Genomic DNA, 20276 nt, shown 5'->3' on the forward strand with positions numbered 1-20276 from the left:
AGATGACGCCCATCTCGCTTGGTCCCCCGGGCCTAGGCACGTCGGTGATGCAGGTGATGGCCTCGGATGCGGATGACCCCACCTACGGCAGCAGCGCTCGGCTGGTGTACAGCCTGCTGGACGGCGAGCACCACTTCACCGTGGACCCCAAGACCGGTGAGGGGCGGGGCCAGGCCAAAGGGAGCCACGGGGGGTGGGATGAGGGTGGGGGTGAGGCCGAAGCTGCCAAGGACACCCCCAGACATCTGGCTGGCCTTCTGACCTGTCAACAGCTCTGAGGGTAGCACAGAGGACAGGAGGCATCTGGGGCTACCGAGACTCCAGGGTCACAGAGAGGGGAGGGTTAGGGTTAGCCAGGCAGGGAGAGGGAAGGGCCGAGGAGAGGAAAGGAATGGGGGGGAGGGTGTCCTGCAGAACTGTCGGAGAAGCAAAAAGACAAGAGACTGTGGGCGTCCTGAAAGGACCTCAAAGGTCTAAACTAAGCGGCTCCACTTGTCCTTGGAGCTCAATTGCAGCAAGTTTGTCCTCAGCCCTTCCCAGTCACAGTGCAGGTTGGGGCAGCGGGTGGCTGGGGAAGTGCTCCGTTGCAGCTGTTTTGGGAGCTCTGTTCACATGGCAGTAGTTACGGTCTGATGGAAAGACGGGGACACTTAGGGACCGTTATGGAAGGGCGGCTTCATTTTTGCTTATCCTTCCCCCCTCCAACACCACCGCCAAGCAACGCTGCTCACCTCCTCCATGGTTCCCCACTGCACTCACTGCAGGGTTAGAGCTTGACTAGTCTTCTGAGGGTCCTTGGGGGGAAAGGGCTGGGAGGACAGAGTGAGGAGACTGAGGCCCAGAGAGGTAAAGTGACTCACCCGAGGTCACACAGCTAGGGTGGCTGCTGCTTCCAACAGGGGACTCTCACTGCTCCTGGGATAGGAGGGGCAGGGCAGGGGTGGAGTTGGGGATAAGATATCTCAGATGACACAGAGCATTTGTCCAATGTCCTCATGGGGCTCGAAGCCCTGCAGGGCAGGATGACAGGCATATGGGTGGGCAATTAGGGCTTTTTGGAAGCAGCAGCAGCAGCAGTCTCCAAAGGGGAAGGAGCTATGCCAGACTGAGGTTGCAGAGAAGGGCATGCCAGGCAGAGGGCATGGCTCAGGCAAAAGCTGAGGGGAAGAGAACAACCGAGGCTTGAGGGAAATCGTGAGCAACTCAGGCCGAGGTGATCAGGCGTGTTGGGAGGTGATGTCGGGAGGCTGGCCAGGGCCCGACTGTTGCTGGTATCCCCAGGCTAGGCGCTTGGATTTTATTCTAAGGGCAAAGGGCCAGGCTAGGGGGTGGGTCAGAGAGGGGGGCAGCTGATGGATTTGGGTTTTGGATTTTGTGTGTGTGTGTGTTTCTGTTTCGTTTAGCGGGGACGGGGTAAGATTCCATTCTCCAAGCACTGTTATAATTGTATTCTCTCACACATAATATCTTCATTATTTTTTCTCCTTACAAAAAGTAATGCATTTTAGAAAATATTCAAACATTAAAGAAATGTTAAAAACAAAAGAAAAAAGTGCTTCCCACTCCCTATCCCCAGTAATGACAGCCCCAAAGGTAGCCACTTGGCATATATATCCTACGAGATCTTAGACTCATTCACTTGAAAATATTGTCATTTTTTTAATAGATACACATTTCAAGGTTTAAAATTCAAAAAGTCCAAACAGGTATTTAGTGGCAATTCTTCACCCCATCCAGTCCCCCAGCCACCCAGTCTGTGTCCCCGAGGCAACCAACACAATTTTCTTGTATATCTTTCCAGAGCTATTCTATACATGTACAAGAAAATAAGGTACATGTATTATATTTGTTTTATTTTTTTACACGAATGGTAGCTATAAACACATGCTATACACAGGGCTTGCCTTTTCTGCTTAACAATACATCTTGAAGATTATTCCATATCGGTACATAAAGAGCTTCCTCGTTCTTTTATTTAATGCGTGTTAGGGATACACTGAAATTTATCTAGCCAGTCCCCTCCTGATGGACACTTATGCTGTTTCCAATCTTTCTGCTACAACGAACGGTGCTACAGTGAATAACCTCATACATACATCATCTGTGCTTGTGTGAGTGTATCTGCAGGATAATTTTCGGGAAGTGCAAAAGCTGGGTCAAAGAACACATGCATTTGGAATCTCGGTAGATAATGCCGAAATGGACCAGATGACACTCTCGAGCTTGTGTGAGAGTGCTTGTTTCTCCTCCCCCCACCAACATTGAGGGTTCATTGACGACTTCTAAGCAATGAAGTGACAAGCTCAGGTTTTCATTTTAACAAGGTCCCTCGGGCTGTGCTGCAGAGCTTGGCTCAGAGGCAGGAAGTGGAGACAGGAAGGCCCCAGAGCCTGGGATGCCCAGTGTAGAGCCCTGAAGGACAGAAACCAAAAGCTACATCCTTTCTCGACACCTACTCAGACTCCTTAACCTGCCTGTTGAGTTCAGAGGCCAGAGGTGATGAAGGGTTGGTTGTGAGGGTTAGTTGGGACGTTGCAGAAAGACAAGGGGGGTTGGCAGAGGTGGCAGTGAGACCCTGCAAAGGGTAAACCTTGGGGACCTAGATGAATCCACAGGACTAGGTTGAGGGAGGAATTGGGAGTATCTCTCTAGCCAGTTGGGTGAATTCATCTAGGCAGGGCCACCAAAACAGAAACAGGAGGAATGTGACTTAGGAAAACCATCTAGGAGCAGAGGAATTAGCCAATGTGCTGGCATCTGATGCAGAGCTAAATGATTCCACTCGAATCATGTCGGCTCTAAGATGAGAGAAGGAGGGAAGGAAACACATGTAACCTCTAGCCGCCCTCTGAAAGATGGCGTGGAGCTCCTTGGGGGTCTTTAAGCATCAGTTTCCCTTGGGGATAACAATACCCACCCCACATAGGTGTGGTGAGGACCCCATGGGAGGGTTCATTCACTCAGCAACTATTTATTGAGTGCCTACTGCGTGCCAGCCTCTGTTCCAGGCACGAGGACTGCAGCAGCCGGCACATCTAAGGCTCTGCCCTCGTGGAGCTTGTAGTGAGGTAGAGAATACAGAAAACGAGCACATAGCATTTCACATAACGCCAGGTAGCGATGAGTGTGAGGAAGAGACGGAAGGCAGAGTGAGGAGGTAGACTCAGACTAAGGCGACCTTGGGGCAGAGACTGAATGAAGCGAGGGTGTGAGCCACGTGGGTTTCTGGGAGGAGCACTGGAAGGAGGCCCAGGAGACATCGAGTCTGTGACGTGCTCAGCCCAGCACCTGGTACCGGGGATGATGATGGTGGTGAGAAGCCTTCATCCATTGAGCCTGAGTAGGAGGGAGCAGACCTTAAGGTTGTAAAGCCTTTGCGAGGGAGGAAGGGACAAACACAGACATGATGGAAGGGCCAGGACTGAGTCTTGGGGGTGGCCAGGGCGGGCAGATGTCCACAAGGGTGAGGAAGGCAGCCAGTGTCTACTGAAGAGCATCCTGCAGTGCACAGGGTCGGGAGGAAGGTGGCAAGTGGAGGCCATAGTGCCCGGGGGCGCAGGACCAGTTCCCAAGGAGCCAGAGAGCGAGCAGCAGGTGCGGCAGGCTGAAGGGGTTGAAATGGGGTCCTCCTTCCAGGGTCCCCCAACTTCTCAGTCTGAAAGGGTCCTTCTTGCCATTTCCCAAGAAGAACCAGCTCCCCCGCCCTTGCCCGCAGCCCCACGGCGAGAGCCGCCCCGTGCCATTCCCAGCCCCAGCTCTATTTCCCCAGCCAGGAATATTCCGCCGATGCGGGGCTATATTTAGCAGCTGCTGCGAGGTACAGTCTGTTCTCGCTGTGCAGATAGCAGGGAGCAGAGCCGGAACGGGCCTGCGAGGAAGGTGTGAGCGGAGGGAGGAGGCGGGGCAGCGCCAGGCCCCTGTGCCTGAGGAGGAATTAACTTGTGTGTTTTAAAGGCCAGGCCTGCCAGCAAACCCCCCACAGGGGCGACAGGGATGGCATTTGCAGGCTAATGAGGCGTCACACGGGCTCCAGGCCCCTTCTGCAGCATTTGGAGGGGACAGCGGGGGCGGTGAGGACAACAGCCGGAGCCGGGACGCTGGGTGAAGACAGGGCTGTGGGAGCCGAGGCCGGGTTATAATTACCAGCCCCCGCCCACCACCACCCCCTCGGGAACAGAAAGACTCTGAGACTCCAGCGTCTCTGCTGAAAATCCTCCGCCGTGCCCGAGACGGCCGTTTTACCGGGAGGGAATGAAGCTAACATTTGTGGAGCACCTTCTGAGTGCCAGATCCCGAGGTCTGGATAACGAACTAGACCTGGTTTCTGCCCTCACGGAGCTTTGGTTCCAACAGAGAAGCCCAAAGCACAGACACAGCAGCAGCCGGGCTGGGAGAGGGGTGGCTGAGGTCCGGGGGAGTTGGTCAGTCAAAATGCTGTCTGAGCGCCTGCTGTGTGCCAAGCCCTGTAGATACCATGATAAGCAAAGCCAGCATGGATCCCTGCCCCTGTGGACCTTATCCATGGGGTCCCCAACCCGGGACTTGAGGAAAAGCATCAGCGAGGCATCTCCAAAGTGTAAGTCCCGCTGCTAGAAGCTTCGTCTCATTTAACCCTCTCCATAGCCCTCCTGGGAAGGTATCTCCGTTTTACAGAACAGCAGACAGAGGCTCAGAGAGACTCCAGAACTTGCCCAAGGTGCAGGGTGGGAAGACTGGAACCCATACCTGCCTGCAGGGTCCCGCCTTTTCACCCCGCCTGCCGTCTGGCGCTGTGTGGCCCTGGCACCGCCGGCACCGCAGTGAGAGTCTAATGAATGAATGAGTGGACGTGCAGAGGCAGAAAGTTTCAAGAACAACTTCATGGACTGACTTGGGATTTTTGTACCCTAGACACCCTCCCCCAGGAGTGTAACAGCTTCCATGGTGCTTCCCCCAGTACCAGGAGGGAGAGTCCCTGGAGAGTGGAACCTAGTAGCTAGGAAAATACGCCATGGGTTCCTCCCAGCCCTGTGCACAGCTCTTAGGAATGCGACTTTACCGCTGCTGCCACTGAGGGGTGGAGTCTCTGCACCCCTTGAGTCTGGGCGGGCCTGGGACTTGCTTTGTCTAATAGAGTGCAGCAGAATGGATGCTATGCAGATTAACAGATTAGGCCTTAAGGGACCTCTCAGCATTCACTTTTGCTCTCCTGGAACACAGTCCTGAGATTGCCATGTGAGGATGCCAGTCCACTGGAGGATGAAAGAACCAACCTGTCCCAGCCACAGCCAGGACCAACTGCCAGGTGTATGAATGAGCCATCTCAGACCTTCCGCCAGCTGCTCCTCCAGTGAGGCGCAGCTGTGTGAGTGGCCCAGACAGAACTGGCAGGGGAACAGCCCAGCCAACCAGACTTCTCTATCAGTTATTTGGGGCTATGGAGCAAACTACCCCAAAACTTCATGGCTTACAACAATTTATTATTTGTCACACCTCTGAGGGCTGGCAGGGCAGTTCTTTTGCTGGGGTCACTCCTGTGGCAATGGTCAGCTGTCAGTTGCCAGGGGCTGACTCAGCTGGGACAGCTGACACGACTGGGGCTGTCTCTGAGTGGCCTTTCATCCCGGGCGTCTTCCCAGCACGGTGGTCTCAGGATTCCAAGAGGACAGGCCTATGCACACACAAGGGCTTATCAGACCTCTACTTTTGTCACGCTTGCTGATGTCCCATTGTCCAGAGCAAGGCACACAGCCAAGGCCAGGGTCAGTGTGGGAGGGGACAACCTAAGAGTGTGCATACAGGACAGTGTGGTTCATTGGGCACTATCACCGTAGCAACCTATCTGCAGCGTGTGACCTTGGGAACGGAGTCCAGGGGTAGCATGACCTCTGGGCACCCACTTCATACACACCCAGAGATGGCACTTGAATCGCACATTGTATATGCCTTCATGGCCAGCTTCCAAATGAGAAGAGTTTAGTGCCCCTAGTTTCTCTGGAGCTGGAAGTGACAGGGACAGCAAGGAGGGCAGCCATGTGGGGTGTCAGCCGAGGGGCTTGCTGCACCATAAAAACATGGCTTGCCTGGTCAGGACCAAGAAGAACAAGGAAGATGTTCCAGGGGCTAAGCAGGACCACCCCCTTGGACCTCGGGTGGCTGAGGCAGGGGACATGGGGTGGACTGGGAAGGGACCTTCGTCCTTACAGCAGTCTAGCAGAGCAGCTAAGAATATGCACTCAGTTGCCAGAGTGCCTGCGTGAATCCCAGCTGCGCACTTTCTACACGCGTGACTTTGAGCAAGGTACTTAGTCTCTCTCTGCCTCTGTCTCCTCATCTATAAAATGGGCATAATCGCAGCACCTTCCTCTGGATATTGAGAGGATTAAAGGAGGCAACTCACTAAGTCAATGCACATAAATGTTAGTTATTCTTATTTTTACATAATTCTCATGAGATGAAATCCTACACTGGTTGTTTTCAGTGGTTCTCAACTGATTTTGCTCCAGGGTCCAATTGACAATGGCTGGAGACACTTTGGGAACTGAGGTGGAGGGTTGCTGCAGCTGGCATCTAGTGGGTCAAGGTCAAGGATGCCACTAAATACCCTACAATATACAGGACACACACATACACACTCTACAAAGACTTTCCTGCCCAAAATATCAATAGTGCCAAGTTTGAGAAATTCTGTTCTCAGGTAGGTATAATGGTTGTCCCCATTTTACAGATAAGGAAACTGAGGTTCAGAGAGGTAAAGGGATTTGCTCAAAATCGCATGGCCAAAAAAAAAAAAAAAAAAAGGCCAATCTGGGGTTTATCCCAAGGCAATCTGCTCCCAAGACTCCCCTGTTCTTTGGAAAACCAGCTGTGGCAGAGGAGGAGTTTGGGGGCCTGTTCGGGAGTCTTGAGGGCCACCGATAGAGCGTCTATGTGACCCTCAATTAGACAGAATGCCCATTCCATATCTCCATGTGATCCCACAAAAGCAGGACCACCCCCTAGGCGCCCCTCCTCTGGCTACCCCAGCCTCACACAGAAATACACATGCAGACACACATACGCGCACACGCTACGGCCTCTCCTTCCATTCCACTGTCTTTACTGGAGGCTGGGGACCGCGTGGGGACATCAGGTGTCGGAGCTTGGGTTTTATGGGGCACATCATGGGGCTGCTGGTGCATGACTCCACCTGGCGCACAGGCCCTGGGCACCACCTGTCACCACCTGGTGCTCGGCAGGTTGGAGAGGGTGGCGGGAGAGGCTCTGAATGCCTCATCAACTCCCCTCCCAGACCCAGTCTCTTCTGCTGCCAGGTGACCAGAGCCCAGCCTTCCCTCAGCAGAATGAACCTTGCAGCCACCCCTCTCCTGCTGCCCCCTCCCCACTTCCATCCACAGCTCAGAGGATTGTCAGCGGTTAGCTGCTGGCTGGACAGAGGGCCCAGGAGGGGGAGGGACGGAGGCCCCCAGGGCTGGGGAGAATTTAGTTGTGGGGGGAGGGTGTGGATAAGAATGTGAGAAAGTGGCTGTGAGTGTGCACTGTGTGTGCATGGCCCATAGGTGTGTGCGCAGGTGAGCACAACGGCACGCTGAGCGTGCGTGCACTGTGTGTGCGTGGCCCATAGGTGTGTGCGTAGGTGAGAACGGCGGCTCGCTGAGCGTGTGTGCACTGTGTGTGCATGGCCCATAGGCGTGTGCACAGGTGAGCACAACGGCACGCTGAGCGTGCGTGCACTGTGTGTGCGTGGCCCATAGGCGTGTGCGCAGGTGAGCACGGCGGCACGCTGAGCGTGTGTGCACTGTGTGTGCATGGCCCATAGGCGTGTGCGCAGGTGAGCACGGCGGCTCGCTGAGCGTGCGTGCACTGTGTGTGCGTGGCCCATAGGCGTGTGCGCAGGTGAGCACGGCGGCACGCTGAGCGTGCGTGCACTGTGTGTGCATGGCCCATAGGCGTGTGCACAGGTGAGCACGGCGGCACGCTGAGCGTGTGTGCACTGTGTGTGCATGGCCCATAGGCGTGTGCGCAGGTGAGCACGGCGGCACGCTGAGCGTGTGTGCACTGTGTGTGCGTGGCGCATAGGCGTGTGCGCAGGTGAGCATGGCGGCACGCTGAGCGTGCGTGCACTGTGTGTGCGTGGCGCATAGGCGTGTGCGCAGGTGAGCATGGCGGCACGCTGAGCGTGCGTGCACTGTGTGTGCGTGTCCCATAGGCGTGTGCGCAGGTGAGCACAACGGCACGCTGAGCGTGCGTGCACTGTGTGTGCGTGGCCCATAGGTGTGTGCGTGGCCCATAGGCGTGTGCGCAGGTGAGCACGGCGGCTCACTGAGCGTGTGTGCACTGTGTGTGCGTGGCCCATAGGCGTGTGCGCAGGTGAGCACGGTGGCTCGCTGAGCGTGCGTGCACTGTGTGTGCGTGGCCCATAGGCATGTGCGCAGGTGAGCACGGCGGCTCGCTGAGCGTGCGTGCACTGTGTGTGCGTGGCCCATAGGCATGTGCGCAGGTGAGCACGGCGGCTCGCTGAGCGTGCGTGCACTGTGTGTGCATGGCCCATAGGTGTGTGCGCAGGTGAGCACGGCGGCTTGCTGAGCGTGCGTGCACTGTGTGTGCGTGGCCCATAGGCGTGTGCGCAGGTGAGCACGGCGGCTCGCTGAGTGTGCGTGCACTGTGTGCGTGTGCACTGTGTGTGTGTGGCCCATAGGCGTGTGCGCAGGTGAGCACGGCGGCTCGCTGAGCGTGCGTGCACTGTGTGCGTGTGCACTGTGTGTGCGTGGCCCATAGGTGTGTGCGTGGCCCATAGGCGTGTGCGCAGGTGAGCACGGCGGCTCGCTGAGTGTGCGTGCACTGTGTGCGTGTGCACTGTGTGCGTGTGCACTGTGTGTGCGTGGCCCATAGGCGTGTGCGCAGGTGAGCACGGCGGCTCGCTGAGCGTGCGTGCACTGTGTGCGTGTGCACTGTGTGTGCGTGGCCCATAGGTGTGTGCGTGGCCCATAGGCGTGTGCGCAGGTGAGCACGGCGGCTCGCTGAGCGTGCGTGGTGTGGATGTGAGTCCCGTCCACTGCTACACGCCCACCCTTCCGTTCCGCGCCTGCCTCTGGGCTGAGTGTCGCTCCCAGAGACGAATCAGGCACAGGCCTGGCTCATGCATAGAATATCAGGTGGGGAAACTGAGGCCCCAAAAGTGGGACCGGTTCCCAGGGGCAAGGTGGGGCTCACACAGTGGCAGGTTCTAGTCTGCTGTAGGCCTTTTCTTTTCGTTTCGTTTCTTTTCTTTTTTTTAGCAAACAAAGTAGTCCATTCTGTTGCTTTTACGTTGTCTGTGTGTGTGAGAAAGAGCGCGTGTTTGAAAGTGCATGTATGTGAGTGTGTATGACAGTGTGCGGGGCAGGAACCTGCAGCCTCAAGGCCACACGTGGCCTCCAGACCCCCCAGCGCAGCCTGTCGACGGCACTCAGGGATCCAGAGGCGTGTGAGGACACTCCCTCACGCACGCAGACGCAACGCGAGAGCAACGCAGCTGTGCGTGTTGGCTAGCACGTCTGCGTGGAAATGTGTGTGTGTGTGTGCAACAGTCGTGCATGTGGATATATGTAAGAGTGTGTGTGTATTATTGGGTGTATGTGAGTGTGTGTATTTGAGAGTATATCAGTGTGTCATGAATATGTTCGTGTGTATGTGTGGTGTGTATGTGAGTCATTTGTGCAAGCACGTCTGTATGAGCCTGTGTGCGTGTGTGTGGGTGTGTCCGTGTGAGCCTGCGTGTGGGTGTCTCTCTGTGAGTGTGTGTGTTTTCCAAGTCATCCGCTCTCCCCCTGAACTTGAACTAACCCGGAGCTCACCGGGCCCCGGTGCCCGGTGCCGCAGCCTGTGCAGGGGTCTCCGCGTCAGCCGGCAGCTGGTGGCGGGCGTGTCCCTGTCCTCACCCTCGCTCGCCCGCAGGCGTGATCCGGACGGCTGTGCCTGACCTCGACCGAGAGAGCCAGGAGCGCTACGAGGTGGTGATCCAGGCCACAGACATGGCGGGTCAGCTGGGTGGCCTCTCGGGCTCCACTACCGTCACCATCGTGGTCACCGACGTCAACGACAACCCACCTCGTTTCCCGCAGAGTGAGTGAGGCCTTCCCAAAGGAAGGTGCATCTGTGTCTGTCTCAGCCCATCCGAGCCAGCCACTGAGCCGGCTTCCTTATAGGCTTCCCACCCAAGGGGACGCCCACCTGTCTGTCAGCCCACCCCAGTCACCCGCCGGCCCCAGCCCCGCTCCAGCCACACTTCCGGCAGAGGAAGGCTCCAGCGATGTCTGGTCTTCTGCACAGCCGAGGATCGCCGTTGCCTTCCCAGCCCTCCTGCAGCCTCCCGCAGACGGGGCCACCTGTGCACCCCGCTGTCCACTGTCCCAGCCCCACGGGCCCGTGCCCGCAGCCCTAGCAGCTTACTGCACAGACACGGCTGCTGAGCTGGGCTTGCGAAGGGAAGGTGTTGGCAGGGCACATGGGGACGGAGGCAGCCGCAGCCGCCACGCCGGGCAGAGGGACGCCCGCAGCTGTGCGTGGAAGGTCTGGGTCTGAGTGACGGTTGTCTCCCTCCCGCTCTGAGCCTGGACAGCAGGAGCCTGCACTGCTGAAACAGGAGACCCTTCCCCCTGCCTCTCTCTGGCCCAGTCCCCCACCTCCCTGTCAGCCCAGCCAGCCCCTCTGTCCCAGGATCAGGCCGAGCAGAGACAGGGAAGCCACTGGAGCTGGCAGAGACTAAATGCCGCGGGGAGCTGGGCTGATTCCTATCGGGCGAGTCATTACTTGAGGTCTGCTGCTCTCACATTAGGCCCCGCCACAGGGGACTGACCCCCGGGAGATAAGGGAATCCAATCCCTTAGCTGAGAGCGCAGCAGCAGCTCGGCCCAGCGCCTCGGCCCAGACACAGAGCGGGGTGGGCGAGCCCGCCAGCCGGCTTCCCGTCACCAGGGAGCCCGGCACAGCCAGCAGCCAGCCGCCTGCTCGGCCCCCCTCTCAGCCCAGCCCCCCACGGAGGGCACGCTGCAAGCACCCTGCAGAGGGCGGGACCCACGCAGTCTGTCCGGCCTGCCCCTGCCAGGCTCTGTGCTGGCTCTGAGCTGGAAGGGGCGGCCGAGCAGCGACAAGCCAGGGCCCCAGGAAGGCTGGTTTTCCTTTCCTTCCTTTTTCTTTCTTCCTTTCTGTCCTTCCCATTTCTTTATTATGGAATACAGCACATAAACAGAAGGGCATAAAATATGAATGTCCATTTCAACACAGAATCACAAAGCGGATGCTTTTGTGACCGCCAGGACCCAGAAGCCCAACGTGTCCTTCCCTGGTCATATCATCCCCCCCTCCTCCAGGATGAGCTGCCGCCTGCTGTGTGACCGCCACCTCCCTGCTTTTTCTTTAGCATCTGTTCCCCCGCATGTGTGTCACCAAACACTCTAAATTCACCCATTTTTGAGCCTTGTATAAATGGGATCATACAATACAAATTGGTTTTTGTCTTCCTTTTATCCCTCAAAGTTATGTTTTTGAAATCGTGCTGGTGCTTCTAGCCATAGGTATTCGTTTTCATCGCTGTATAGTATTCCATGATCTGTCTATGCTGCTGTTGATGGGCATTTGGGCTGTTTCCAGTTCGGGGCTACTGGGAAGGACACTGTTTAGACCTCGTTGCATGTCTCTCAGTGCCAACTTGCACACATTCTCGAGTGTATATACAGACAAGAAGAATTGCTGGGTCACGGCATGCTCATCTTCAACCTCGCTGGGTGAAGCCAGACTGTTCACCTCCGTGAGAAAATGCATGTGTCCGTTGCACCACATCCTCGCCGACACTTGGTGTTGTCAGACTTTGCTTTGTGCCTGTCTGGGGAGTGTCTGCTGGTCACCCTTGCTGGTGTTCACTCACACACTCTCTCGTCCCCCACACGTTTCATTTATGCAACAGCCTGGCATCGTGCCGGGCCCTGGGAAGGCCTGACGAATAGGAGACGAGGTCTCTGTCTTCCAGGAGCTCGTGCCCGAGAGGGAACAAATAGAGAATGAGACTCAAATGCAGTCATCCCCACCATGGGATAAGCAAGGGGGGGCGGGGGGGGCACAGGGCACAGGAGCAGAGCGTGGAGGTCTGGGAAGGTCCCTGGAGTAGGTGACATTCAGTGAGGAGTAGGAGCTGGGGGGCAAAGGCAGAGGGTAGGGAGAAGAATTGCCTGGAGGGGGGAGAGAGCGAGTCGCAGTTACAGGATCACCGGGACCTCAGCCAGGGTGCAGCTGGAGTCGGGGTGGCGAGTGGAGGATGCCCCTGGAGAAGTCAGCAGGGGCCAGGCAGCAAGCGTTTCGTAGGGCAGGCCAGGGGGCTTGCACGGCTCCATCCAAGGGCAGCAGGGAGCTATGGAAGAGGTTAAAGCAGGGGAGTGGCATGTTTAGTTTGTGTTTTAAAAAGCACCCTCCTAGCTGCTGTATGAAAATGAATCAGGGGCAGCTACTCCACACATGGATTTACCAGACCTGTGGGGACCCCAAGAGACATATCCCCAAAGCCCCCGCTTCTCCCAGGCTAGCCCACCATTTAGCAAGTCACCGTCACCTCGATCTCAGCTCTAGTTGGAATGCAGGGTGCTCTCTGTGTCCCGTCTGACCTCGTTCCTTCTGGTTTCCCCTCTGCTTCTCCCCTCCAGCCACGAGGGCCATCTTGCCATTCTTCAACCATGCCAGGCATTGCGCCCACCCCAGGGCCTTTGCACCTGTTGTCCCCTCTGTCTAGAATGCTCTTTCCCAAATATCTGCTTGGCTGGCTCCCTTCCCTCCCTCAGACTTTTGCAGAAATGTCATCTTCTCAGAAGGCCTTTGTTGATCAGCCTACTTAAAACCACAACGACACCCTCACTGGCAGTCCCATACCTTCCCTGCTTTATGTTTCTCCTAAGCACCTGTCACCACTGGACACACTGTATGTTTTACTGATGTGACTGATAAGTATCTTTCTCTTTCCATTAATAAGAAAGCACCAGGAGAGCTGGGATTTTGGTGCGTTTTATGTGTTGCCGTAACCCCAGTGCCTAGAACTATGAAGTCTGGGCCATCGTAGGTGCTCAATATACATATTGAAATGAAGGACTACAGGCCATTAACAGCAACAGCAAAATCAGCCTGAAGCCCCACCATTCTAACACAATTTGTTGCATTTATTGAGTAGCTACCATGTGCTGGGCACTGTACTAAGCATTTTACGTGTGTCATCATCTATGGTGATTGCCATAACAGCACTGCTGTTAGGAATGCACCATTATTATTTCCATTCTACAGATGAGGAAACTGAGGCTCAGGGTTAGATAGCTGGGACTGACTCCAGAGCCTTGGCCTTTAGCACTGTGCTCCTCTGCCCCCCTTGCTGGGCAGATGGGGAAACTGAGGCCCAAAGAACTGCAGGCATTTTCCAGAGTTGATCAGGGAATAAACCCAAGGGTCAGAATTAGCACCCCTCCCTTTGCACTGTCACCCAAACTTCTGCAGAGGACACGCCTCTCCCAGTCCCCATCCGAGCCGCGCGGGGAGCCCCTTGCGGACACTGCCCTCCCTAGGGGCTCATCTGGGCCCTTCTCCCCTCCCCCGGAGCTGGCGGAGGCTGGGGCGGGGCTGCCTCCAGCCCACTCATGGCCGTGTCCCCGCAGAGATGTACCAGTTCAGCGTCCAGGAGTCAGCCCCCGTCGGCACGGCCGTGGGACGAGTGAAGGCCGAGGACTCGGACGTGGGCGAGAACACAGACATGACTTACCACCTTAAGGAGGAGAGCGGCAGCGGCGGCGATGTGTTCAAGGTCACCACGGACAGCGACACTCAGGAGGCCATCATCGTAGTGCAGAAGGTGCGGCTGCTTCAGGGGGGCGGGGCGGGCAGGTCCCCGGGGTGGCGGGACCAGGGGGCCTCTGGGCAGTCAGATCCCCCCAGCCCACCTTACTCCAGGGATTAGGTCTCTCTAGAGACCCAGCACCAACCTGGAAAAAGCCTGATGGTATCAGTCCCATTTTACAAATGAGAAAGCCAGGCACAGAGAGGTGAAGTGACTTGTCTAAAGTTGCACAGCTATTTGTCAGCGCCAGGATTCATTCCAGATTTGAAGCCGTGCCCTTAAACACTATGATGTGCTACTTCAAGTCCTTGCCAGCCCCTCCACAGTCACCGTTTCCTCTAATCCTCACGTTTCCCTCTGAAGTTGAGATCATTATCCCCATTTTTACAGGGGAGAAACCAGAGGCTCGGAGAGGTCAAGAGTTTGCCAGGATTGCACCTGTAAGGCACGGGGTAGGGACAGTGACCCCAGAACTCGTTCCCTCCTGAGTCTAACAGCCTTCCTCGCCCACTGGCTGGCCAGGAGCTGACACTGCAAACTCGGCAGGGGAGGGGACAGAGGTCAAATGAAGAAGCAAAAATCCATCTTCCAGGATTTGGTCACAGGCTTGGCAACTCAGGGATGTATAGGCTGTTAAGACTGTCTACTCCAACTCTCCATGGGAGGCCTAAATCCCCTGCACTGGCCCACAACGGGTCCTAGGCCTTTGTATACCTCCAGGGACGGGATGCTCACTCCATGCCATTGTCCAGCTCTTCTTCCTGTCACTCAGCCAGCATGTGTCTCCTAAACTCTGCTCCTATCAGCCTGAGCTATGTCTTCTAGGACCCACAGACACGTCTGCCCCCAACAGCCCTTCATTCACTCAGCAAGCACATAATGACCCGCTCTTTGCCTGTCTTTGAGGGTTTGAGGATGGAGAAAACTCCCAGTTCTTTCAGCTACTTCCCAGAGGATAATAATATAACAGCTAATACTTGTAATAAAGTGCTTACCACGTGCCAGGTGCCCTCCAGTTTCTTTCCATGTATTAACTCATCGATCTCTCCATCGACCCTCCGAGGTACAGTCTTCGTCCATTTCATGGATGAGAAACTGAGGCCCTGAGAAGTTCAGTAACTTTCCCAAGGTCAGGCGTCTAGCAGGGCCTGGCAGGGATGCAGGCCCCGATGGTCTAGCTCCAGAATCCACCCTTTTAAGCTGTCTTGGTAGAGATGGAAAATCTGAAACTGGGGTTTTCAGTCTTTTGATCTCCCTTTTTGTCCTTACCGCTAGGTGAGCCCATTTCACAGATGGTGCAGTGAAGGCCCGGAGAGGCCCAGCAGCACAGAGCAGCAGAATCAGGCCCCAGACCCGCCTCGGAGCCCCAGCACCACGGCATTTGCTTTCATCCCTAGGGCTGTCCTATGCCCCCCCCACCCCTGCTGCCCGACCCCGCTCCCGGGCCCCCTCCCGCCAGTGGCGCCTGAGGTGTCCCTGTGGAGTCAGTGACAGCTCAGGGAGCAGAGCCCCCGCCTGATTGATGACCTGGCTCCAGAGTCCATCGCTCACTCCCAGGCCAGGCCAGCGCCTGCCTCCTGCATCCTGATTTCCCAGGCAACAGGATGGAGGAAGGAGGAGGCTGTTTGGCTGCCGAGGAGGGTGGGGGCGGGGTTCTGGCAGGGGTGGAGGGACCCCATGCAACAGGGCAGGCACCTGCCCGAGGGTCTCTAGGAAGGTCACCCTTGCCAATCCAATCCCACCCCCAGGCAACCGAGGTCCTTGCAGCCCCCCGCCATTGCTATTTCTCTCTGCCACAAGGCACTGTCTTTCGAAGCCCCGAGCTGGCACACAGCCGTGGAGCTCATTCATGGCAGGGTCACCCTCCAGCACCCCTGATGAGAAGCGCAGGCTCAGCGTGGATTTAGTGGGATCTCTGGGGACAGCTCTAAGGCCGCCCAGCTTATCGGGCTCAGCCCACGCCAGTGCCGGCTCCTGTGCGCCGGGCAGTCCTGGCTCGGCTAGCCACTCACCTGCTCCGCGACCTCGGGCAAGTTACTGAGCCTTTCTGAGCCTCGATTTCCTCATGTGTAAAATGTGACAATAATAACACTGCTCTCTCAGGGTGGTTGTAGAAATGAGTTCATATATTGAAAGCACTGGCACATAGTAAGCGCTTCGTGTTTGTGAAATAAGCTAATGAAATAATCCCAGCACGCTGTGCGGGGAGGCGGGAGGTTCGGCTGGGCCTGGAGTGGCTGTGTGTCCCTAGGCAGGCCCGTCCCCAGGGACCCTGGGTTTCTCCGCGTGCCACCCTCAAGCGTCGTCTGGGCCTCTGACAGCCAGTTGCATGGAGCATGCTAAGGTCCCCGCGGCCCTGCTGAGTCAACTTGCGACCCTGGGCCAGCCCCGCCCCCTCTGGGAAAGTCAGCGACCACCCACCCCAGCCCACTAACCAGCCCCCCGCTGCCTCCCCCAGCGCCTGGACTTCGAGTCCCAGCCCGTGCACACCGTGGTCCTGGAGGCCCTCAACAAGTTCGTGGACCCGCGCTTCGCCGACCTGGGCACGTTCCGCGACCAGGCGATCGTGCGTGTGGCCGTGACCGACGTGGACGAGCCCCCCGAGTTCCGGCCGCCCTCCGGCCTCCTGGAGGTGCAGGAGGACGCGCAGGTGGGCTCCCTGGTCGGCGTGGTGACGGCGCGGGACCCCGACGCCGCCAACCGGCCCGTCCGGTGAGACCCCCGCCCGGGGCCACGCCTGCTGCCTGCTATCCCGCCATCGCCCCACAGACTGCGGGCAGGGGGGAGGGGAAGACTGCGGGGGGGGGGGGATGAGAGAGGTACCCAGAGGTGGGAGGAAATAGGGAGCTGTAGAGCCAGGGAAGCGGGTGTGCAAACAGTCAGAGAGAGACAGGGAGTCGGGACAAGGAGGGAGAGCCAGGTGACAAAGGCACAGCGCTGCACTCCGGCCACACTGGCTCCCACTGCTCTCGGCCAGCCCATCCCTGTGCCACGACTCCCCGGCTCTTCTCCCCACCCCACCTCCCCCTCTCATCATCTCCACCGCTATCTGCTCTAGACATCTCAAACTTATGTTCAGAACTGAGCTCTTAATCTCTCCACCAAAATAAAAGAAACCAAAGCACCAATTCGTCTGGAGCCATCCCCATCTCCAGAACGACAACGCCATCCTTCTAGTTGTTCAGGTGGAAAGCACTGGGGACAGGCTGGGAGTGGTGGCTCACACCTGTAATCCGAGCACCTGGAGAGGCCAAGGCAGGAGGACAGCTTGAGGCCAGGAGTTTGAAGCCAGCCTGAGCAAGATAGCAAGACCCCATCTCTACAAAGAATTTTTAAAAATTAGCAGGGCATGGTTGCATGTGCCTGTAGTCCCAGCTTCTCAGGAGGCTGAGCCAGAGCCAGGAGGGTCACTTGAGCCTGGGAGGTGGAGGTTGCAGTGAGCTGTGATTGTGCCACTGTATCCAGTCTGGGTGACAGAGCAAGACCCTGTCTCTAAAGAGAAAATTGTTGGAGACATCCTCAGCTCCTCTCTTTCTCTCACACCTTCCTCCAATCCATCAGCAAATGCTATCGTCTCTATGTACAAAGTAGATCCAGAATCTGACCACCTCTCATCACCTGCATTGCTATGCCCTGGGCCAGGCTGCCGCGTCCTCGTGCCTGGATCCTTGCAGAATCGTTGCAGGAGCCAGCCTGATCCTGCTCAAACATAACCCGGAGTCTGACCCTGCTCTGCTCAGCACTCTCCAAAGGCGCCTGTTGGGCTCAGAATAAAAGGCCAAGCCCTGACAATGACCCATGACCCTACGTGCTCCGCCCTCCTTGCATCCTCTCCGACCCCCCCTGCCCACTACGGTCCTTTCCCGAGTCCTCTCTGCGGCAGCCACGCTGGCCCCTCACAGCCTTGCAAACACACCCAGCCCACCGCCACCCCAGGGCCCGTGCCACAGCTGATCCCTCAGCCTAGAACGTTCTCACCCTAGGATCCCCATGGTTTGCCCTCTTGCTTCCTCCAGCTCTTTGCTCAAAAGTCACCTCCTCAGTGAGGCCTTCCCTGACTGCTCTCCCTAAAATTTCGACCCCACCCCAACCCCAGTCCCTTTCCTCTGTTCACTATTTCCTCGTTAGCCTTCAGCATCATCTAACGTGCTCCCTGTTTTTCTGATTACTTTGTCTCTCCCACTAATATCCACAAGGGTAGGGATTTACATCTATTCGTTCTCCGCTGTGTCCCTGGGGCCATCCCAGGGCTCAGCACTCAGGGGACACTCACTGAATATACAGTGAATGGATGAAATGTAAAAATAAAAGAAAGACTAGGAAAAGAGACAGAGAAACAGACTCACAGAGATGCAGAGAGACGAGGAGGAAGAGGAAGAGATTGGAGAGAGAGAAGGGGACAAGAGTAACTAAGAGAGGCAGAGCCCCACCTGGCAATGTGGAAACAGGGAGAGGAGACAGAGGCAGAGCAGGGAGGGAGGCAGTGGGGTCCCTGGAAGGTTTGGGGGCTGCAGGGGCTGAAGAGACCCTGACTATAGCCCACATTGGAAGAAGGGCAGACAGAAGAGGAGAAAAGAAAGGTTGTAGCAGAAACTGATCCAGAGGAGGAAGTCAGGGGTAGGGAGAGAGTGGCCAGTGTTGGATGGATGGGGAAGAGGCTTTGGGGCCCCCTGCTACCTCCCTAAAATCCCTGTACCTAGTCAATGAGTAATTCCTGAGCCACCTCTGTGCCTAGTTCTATGCTGGGCTTTGAGGAGGGAGGGAGGGGAAGTTAATTTGAGGACCTCTGCATCATACAGTTCCAGAGGATAACATTCCCATCATCCTCTGTCTGTATCACTCTCTTGCGGTTGTGCAGTGCACAGCCTGTGCAACTTTACATGGCAACCTTAGGTGAGGAGACATACACAGATGTCACCCTGCTTGACTGCCCATGGGCTCTCAGACTGGGAAATATCCCCTAGCTGTACCTGGAGAAGAGCAGATCGTGATGGCCATTGTGGGCTGGGGGGATGAGGCACGAAAGTGAAGTCCAGGGGGCCCTGACTGGCAGGCTGAGGAGCTCAGACCGCCCAGAAGCCCAGAACGCCCGTGCTGCTTCCCCCACTCACTGCCAAAGCCATCCTGCCACTGCCTCTGAACCACCGCACCTCCCTTCCACCCGGGCTGGCGGCACGGTCTTGGATACACCACCCCCTGGCCTCGGGCCTGACCCGAGACCTCTCCAGGGAGAGAGAGCGCTGTCACCGTTTGTCAGGAAGCTGGGGCCCCGCAACGGCAGAGGCTTCCGCAGCCTCTCCCAGGGAGTTAGGAAGCAGGAGTGGGAGTCCCTGGGCTCCAGGTCAGTGCCCGTCCGCCACTCCCCTCCTTTCCGACACCACTTTCTGCGCCCCCGGTCTGCTCCCGCCCCCTCCTTTGGCTTCCCTTCCCTCCCGCTTTTATCTGCACGGAAAGGGCCAACTTTGAAACCTGCTTCTCACCTGCTTTCATCTCTCTGCGCCGCCCTCCCCTGGGCTCCTCAGACTCAGAGGCGGCGAGGAGCTTGACGCAGGTCCAACTGAACACCAGACATTCACCCCACTCCTCCTCTGTGCCAGGCCCGGGCCAGGCTGGGGACACAAGATGACTCAGCGAAGGACAGGCTGGGGTGGGGCTCCCAGACTGCGGGGTAGGAACATGGAAATGGGAGGCCCGGGCAGGGCTGTGGGGGACAGACAAGGGTCATCACAGGCCACACGTGCTGCCCAGAGCCCGGCTTGTTCCAAGGGTTCTGTCCTGGCAGCTCCCGGGTTCCAAGGCTCGTTAACTGAGGCGTCAACCCTGCGTTGAGTCTGCCCGGCACTGTTCTGTGCAGGAGAGAAACAGGTGGTGGGACAAGGTCCCTGCCCACGTGGCATGGCCTCCTCCTGCGGGGAGAGTCAGCAAATGGTTAAGCATTTGCTGCTACGAGTCAAGTGGCTAAATGGGCTAACTGCTGTCAGAGCAATGAGGAAAATAAGAGAGGAACAGGACAAGGAGGGATTGGAGCCACCGAGGGCCACTTTTTTTTAAGATAGGGTCTCACTATATTGTTACCCAGGCTGGTCTTAAACTCCTGGCCTCCACTTTGAATTGAGTGGTCAGGGATGTGACAAACGAGCTGAGATAAGAATGACAGAGAGCCTTCCATGAGTAGCTATGGGGAACAGCATTCCAGATAGAGGGAACAGCAAGTACAACAGTCCTGGGGCAGGGACAAGCTTGCTGTGTCCCTGAAATGAAGAAATGAAGTGGTACCCTGGGAGACTTGCCTAGCGCAGTTTGCAAGGCACATCGGCACCTGGGAAATACAGAAATGCAGGCAGGACAGAGACATTTTTCTGAGCCTCTGTACTGGGGAGAGTGGAAGGTGCCTCGTATTGCCACTTTTACCCCTCAGGAGGCATTACATTCGTATTACAGATGTAGAAAC

The 20276-nt window shown here is 56.8% G+C and overlaps 1 protein-coding gene across 1 annotated transcript in view; it reads left to right on the top strand.

Moving 5' to 3' along the window:
• The window catches only part of CDH22 (cadherin 22), a 127379-nt gene that overhangs the window by 74918 nt on the left and 32185 nt on the right, over window positions 1-20276 (top strand). The window contains exons 4-7 of the mRNA XM_012742986.2: window positions 37-156; window positions 9916-10083; window positions 13647-13840; window positions 16284-16537. Coding sequence (XP_012598440.2) covers window positions 37-156; window positions 9916-10083; window positions 13647-13840; window positions 16284-16537 — 736 coding nt within the window. The remainder of the gene's footprint in view (window positions 1-36; window positions 157-9915; window positions 10084-13646; window positions 13841-16283; window positions 16538-20276) is intronic.

This window comes from Microcebus murinus, chromosome 16 (genome assembly GCF_040939455.1).
Source record: "Microcebus murinus isolate Inina chromosome 16, M.murinus_Inina_mat1.0, whole genome shotgun sequence".
In the NCBI taxonomy this organism is placed as follows: Eukaryota; Metazoa; Chordata; class Mammalia; order Primates; family Cheirogaleidae; genus Microcebus; species Microcebus murinus.